Source organism: Nannobrachium achirus (genome assembly GCF_963921795.1).
Source record: "Nannobrachium achirus genome assembly, chromosome: 24".
Taxonomy (NCBI): Eukaryota; Metazoa; Chordata; class Actinopteri; order Myctophiformes; family Myctophidae; genus Nannobrachium; species Nannobrachium achirus.
This window is the reverse complement of record NC_137831.1, coordinates 25,745,193-25,751,255: the sequence shown is the minus strand read 5'-3', so window position 1 is coordinate 25,751,255 and position 6,063 is coordinate 25,745,193. Positions and strand designations below refer to the sequence as shown.

Here is a 6,063-nt window from a genome sequence, read left to right as displayed (position 1 = left end):
TCGCGTTTCAATGTAATAATACTAATATATATATGGTAAATGGGGTACACCCCCCCATTCCGACATGCTGCCATTCCGACATCACCCCATTCCGACACTAACCCTATACCTAACCCTAACCTCTATGGAAGTGCCGCCACTCCGACAATTAGAAGTCAATGGCATCATGTCGGAATGGAGAGCGGCCCCCTGGTAAATGATGCATTTAATATTTACGTATATCCAAATCGCTTTACATAGATTGCACAATGCATTCACCCATTCACACACACACATTCTGATTGGCAGAAATTGCTAAGTCACCTGAACATTTCCATTTTAACTACGCTAGGAGAAAAAAAAATCCCATACAGTATATGCACCCTGATTGGTCCACCCAACCCATCAGCTTCATAGATTGGCCAAGCTTCTTGTGACGTTTGTAGCTCTGTTCTGATATAAGAGTTAGAGCGCACAATGCAACTCAATTCCTTTACACAGCGAGATTAGGGTAAAATTCATTTAAATCAAAGTTAGTGTCTAAGATGTTACGCTGGACGTCCCATCTAAATGGAGGAAGACACAGAGATTTCCATGCTGGTGTTGCAGTCGGACACAAAGTGTACTACTTTAAGGCGCATGGTAACATGTACGACAGGGAGCACATGAATGTGCACATCTTCAACACAGTGTCTTTGCGCTGGACGAAGTTGCCCCGACTGATAACAGATTTAGAACGTCCCTTTGAGGTTCCCTCCAAGCTTCCTGCCATGCTCGACTGCTACACACCTGTACCGATACAAGATACTATCTACCTCTGGGGTTGGAAAGGGACATACTCAAAGAAGTCCTATAATGTCCTTTTCGGGTTTGACGTCGGCACCCACAGATGGTTCAAGCCCAAGGTTTCCGGGACTCTTCCAGAGGAGACGCCTAACTATGCAGCCTCTGTCTTGGGTAAGGTAATTTATATCTGTGGAGGATGCACGAGGCTGACTGGACTCACTAATGTAATTTACAAGTTGGACACAACGACAATGGGCTGGTCTTTAGTTGACACCAGAGGCTCTCCGCCTCCTGCTTCAGAACCTCAGTTTGCCACCATCGTCGGGACAAAGATGTTTGTATTTGGGGACAATCCCACCATCAGTGTGTTTGATACAGAGACCAACTCCTGGCTGAGCACACCTTCTGCAGAGCTCCCAGGAGAACGCTGGGATCATGCAGCCTTTGCGTACAATGGAGAGCTGTACATATTCCGTAGCTGCAGTGGCAAACAGACCTTCAACGATCTGTGGAAACTCAACACAGAGACCTTCTCCTGGAAGAAGACTGAACCCAAGGGGAATGGCCCGAGTCAAACTTCTGGTATGTGCTGTTGCACGGCGGGAGATCTCGTCATCTTCTTCGGAGGAAAGGACACACCCGATGTCATGTACATCTTAGACTTAAGTCCTTGTCTTAAAACCTTATGCAAGCTAGCAGTTACTCGGCACAGTCTGGAGCAATCGGAACTCCCACCCAACATCAAGTGGGAAATGGCAGCTATGACTGCCAACAGCAAATAAGAGCCCAAATACGTTTTGTGTTCAGAGATGTGATCATTTTGAGTTGGAAGGCTTTCATTTTGAAATGAGTTTTGGATGATAATGCATATGTTTAGTTTGATGCTGCAAAAGATGCCACATCTTTCGGTGGGGACCACTACAGTAAGAAATTCACCCTCAGGACAGGACCAAATATAAAAGCTTCAAATGGGAGAAAACGCTTATTAGCTGAAGGACATTGTGAAGATGTGGCAAACATTAAACATTAACTTGCTGAGCTTCAACTTAACCACTTAAACCTCAAAAGATGCAATTCCAGAACTGCCCATAGGAGATTCAAAATAGTGAAAAGGGCCCCGGAAATGAAACTAGAGACCACAGAACCAGTGAGTGAACGGGAAAGCGCCGAAAAGGTCATATTCAAAGATCTGCACCACATATTTCTAGATACAGATGGTATCCTCAAATGGTAAATGGTGCATTTATATAGTACTTTTATCCAAAGAGCTTTTCATTCATACACATTCATACACTGATGGTGGAGGAAACCATGCAAGACACCAACCTGCCCCCCTTCCGCCTCTCTACCTGAGCCACTACCGCTCCTCAAGGTTGGAGGAGGTATCTGCCATGCATCCCTCCCTGGTTTCATTCAAGCAGCCAAAAAGTCACCCCCCTCATGCGACACATTTGATAATAGCTCGTTACCATGAATAAAGACAAAGCATCAGGGCAAAGGCATGAATGTGAATTATCCAACCATATATGAAAAGATTCTAAGTTTTGGGTTCTCAGAGGCTAAATCTCATCAAATGGTGGTCTGTGGCTCAAATGCCCAATAAATAATGGACCTTAAAGGGTTGAAAACCATTCATCTGACCAATATGAGGTCTAGCACAGCCCTGCCTACATCGGGTGCTTTCCCACGTTGAGTATCTATTCTGCACATCATCGCTAGACAGCGTTGGAACTCGCCAGAGAAAATGTCTATAGGTGATATAGGAGACTGAATAAGAAATGAAAATATTTGAGTAGACAAACCAGCACTGTTTAAAGGACATTATTTGTTTTATTTTGTTAGTTTATTATCATTTGATATGAAAACGTTCATGATTTTTTGGTGGGAGTTTAAATAACCCAAAAATGTTTATGTATTAAAGTGATATCCTTTGTGAACAATATATCCACAAGTTTCCAACGTCCCATCGTGCATTGCGCAGACGGTTTGCGGCAGTTCCGGCGTAGCAGCCGAGAGTGATCTGCAAGCTCACAACGGTTGCATCTGCTAGCTACGCGACGTGAGCTTATATTTCTGCTTTTTCGCCGGATGGGTCCCACACATAATTCTACAGTAAATTCTCGCGGAAACAGGTGGATATAGTATTTTTGTTGACGTTTTTAGAAAATGTGAAAGTCAAGAACCCTTGTTTTGTTTTGAATTGAAAGGCTTTTATGTTGAAATGCGTTTTGATTGCATACTTACTAGCACGACAGCAGAGAGGTAAATCTAGTGAATCAAACTTGCTTTTGAGCGGTGCTCCTGGAACAGGAGCTATAGCTCCAACATCTGGCTTTGTCCGGTCGAAAAAACTATGGGAAAAACATGTTCAAAGATGTCTGGGGCTTAGGTAAGCTGAAGTGCGGCCTACATCTTGGCACAAATGGCTCAAAGTTTGTTGTATACCAAGGTTCCCATTGACCAAGCTTTGCAGGATGAGCTGTGATTGGCTAGTAGGACTTTTAATAACATAGACTCATAAATAGCACCGCTCACTTCACACTAGGTGTGATGTTTCATTTTTATTTATACATTTTTCACACGTTTTTATTCTTATTTACATGAAAGTGAGGATTTAGCAGGGGAACAATTTCCCGTACACAGATATTGTGTGAAAAACGTGACAGCTGACCTCTTCACCGTGTTGGCAGATTTTGTGAGAGAAATAAGCAACCTGGTCTAAGAGAACAAGCCCAAAAGAAGCGACTAGGCCACATTAGCACTTTAAACCTACATACTATATACATCTACAAGCTCTAAGCGTCACGATGCAACAAGTTGTGAGCTTGTAGATCTGCTATATTAAAAAAAAGTTGCGGATGCTATTTATGAGGTAACTTCATTAAGGGCCCCCGTAAAGCTTGGCCAATGTGACCCTGGCCGTACAACAAACTTTGGACACGGGCTAAGCCAGATGTAGGATTTGGCTTTAGTGATCAATGTGCCATATTAGGGAGATCAACAGGCATCAGCTTCTCTGATTGGTCCATTCAACCCATCAGCATCATGGATTGGTCAATGTTGCCATTGACGTTTGTAGCTCTGCACCAATATAACTGTTAGAGCGTACAATACCACAATATCATTCCAGTCCACTGCTGGTGAAGCCCAACACATCAGGACTTTCTAGTGTCTACAATGTTACGCTGGACGGTGCATCTGAATGGAGGAACACACAAATGTTTCTCTGCTGGTGTTGCAGTTGGACACAAGGTGTACTACTTTAAAGAACACAAAGACTATGATGACAATGACAGGGAACGCATGGATGTGCACGTTTTCAACACAGTGACTTTAAGCTGGGAGAAGTCGCCACGACCGTTAACAGGACCACAACATCCCCTTGAAGTTCCCTCCAAGGTTCCCGCCAGGCTCCGCAGCTACACAACTTTTCTGATAGGAGATACCATTTACCTATGGGGGTGGGGAGATGTTTTCTCAAAAAAGGACTTCGGTGTCCTTTTTGGATTTGATGTCGATACCCACAGATGGTTCAAGCCCAAGGTTTCTGGTACTGTTCCAGAGACGTACAACAGCTATGCAGCCGGTGTCTTGGGGAAGATCATTTATTTATATGGAGGAAACGACTGGAGGATGCACCGCCCTAATGGCATGTACACGTTGGACACCACTACAATGGTTTTGTCTTTTATTAACACCAGAGGAACTCTGCCACCCACTTCTTGGTATAACTTTGCCACCACCATCATTGGGACAAAGATGGTTGTATGTGGACATGGGGGGATCAGATTCTTTGACACAGAGACCAACTGCTGGCTAAGCACTACACCTTCTGCAAATTTTACAGAAGGACCTAGGCCTAGGGGATTGGTTAATTTAACAGCTCTTGCCTACAATGGAGAGCTGTACTTCATATTTGGTAGCCAAAACAGGAAACAGGACTCAAATGATCTGTGGAAACTCAACACAGAAACCCTCTCCTGGAAGAAGGTTGAGCCGAAGGGGAACGGCCCAAGTCCAACTACTAGTATGTGCTGTTGCATGGTGGGGGATTGCATAATTTTCACTGGAGGAAAGAACAAAACAGATGACCTGTACATTTTAGACTTGAGTCCTAGTCTGAAGACGTTATGCAAGCTAGTGGTTTTTCAGTATGATCTGGAGCAGTCACAACTTCCACACAACATCAGGTGGGAACTGGCAGCCATGACCAACAGCCACAGGAAAACATAGCACGTATGCACACAAACGTGCATACACAACATTTAGTTTTTATTTATTTATTATTTATTCATGCCATATATTTGTGAATCCTCTTTTTCCGTGTGAGTCCTCTTTTTCCGTGTGAGTCTTATCACCCATTCTTGAGAATTGCGACAAAACCTTTATTTATATATATATTTGTCAATATTCTTCAATTATGCCGGGAAAAGATATTTTAAAGTGTTGACTATTAAATCATGTAGCCAATATCCCACTGCCTTTTGAGTGGTGCCTATACCTACCTACACACACACACACACACACACACACACACACACACACACACACACACACACACACACACACACACACACACACACACACACACACAAGAAAGTTTAATAGATGAAGGCAATTGAGTGGTGGCGGGAGAGTTCAAAGTGTATTTCACTTCTCGGGTCCTTTCAACGTCTACTCTGGGTTTTGTGTGCACCCTGGTATTTTAAGTTGCTTGATTCAATATTTATGTATTAGTGTGGTTGCTATAGGCAACACATTATTGTTCTCTGTCCGAGAATCCTTTGCCAGCATACCTTTGCCAGCATAGTGAACCTACCTTTACATACAACCTACATTACATCACAATATATAATTTGGTGACAACATAATATCAAGGCATATATAATTTTTTTTAATTAGGCGATTTATAAGCAGCCCGAGATTGGTCTGGCGATGTACGGGTAAGGATCCCTTAGCGACGGGTCAGGAGAGGGTTAAGGATCTAGTAATATCCAATTACACAGGAGTGATGTCACACTAGAAAGATGCAATTGGAAATTGCAAGTGTGGTTGCCTATTTATTGTCATGTGAAGCTTGACCAATCCTCAAACTTGCACCACTCCCCCATTGAAGTTAATGGACTTACTCTATATAAAGTAAAAACCCATTCACAAAAAAGTTGATCTAGAATAAGGTTTCCCCAGGACTACCGTGGGTTGCCACACTAAATATGTAATAGGAAATATTATGTAAAATAAATACAAGACATTGAAGACAATTCAATAAGGGAGCTTTCTATTAAACCCATTGATTAC

The 6,063-nt window shown here is 42.9% G+C and overlaps 1 protein-coding gene across 1 annotated transcript; it reads left to right on the top strand.

The window, feature by feature from the left end:
- Window positions 1-524: 524 nt before the first annotated feature.
- LOC308280172 (kelch domain-containing protein 3-like) lies at window positions 525-1,547 on the top strand (the record flags this gene model as incomplete). The annotated part of the gene is made up of 1 exon (XM_080720435.1): window positions 525-1,547. The coding sequence occupies one exon, from the start codon at window positions 525-527 to the stop codon at window positions 1,545-1,547; it is 1,023 nt and encodes a 340-aa protein (XP_080576561.1).
- Between the last annotated feature and the right edge of the window lie 4,516 nt (window positions 1,548-6,063).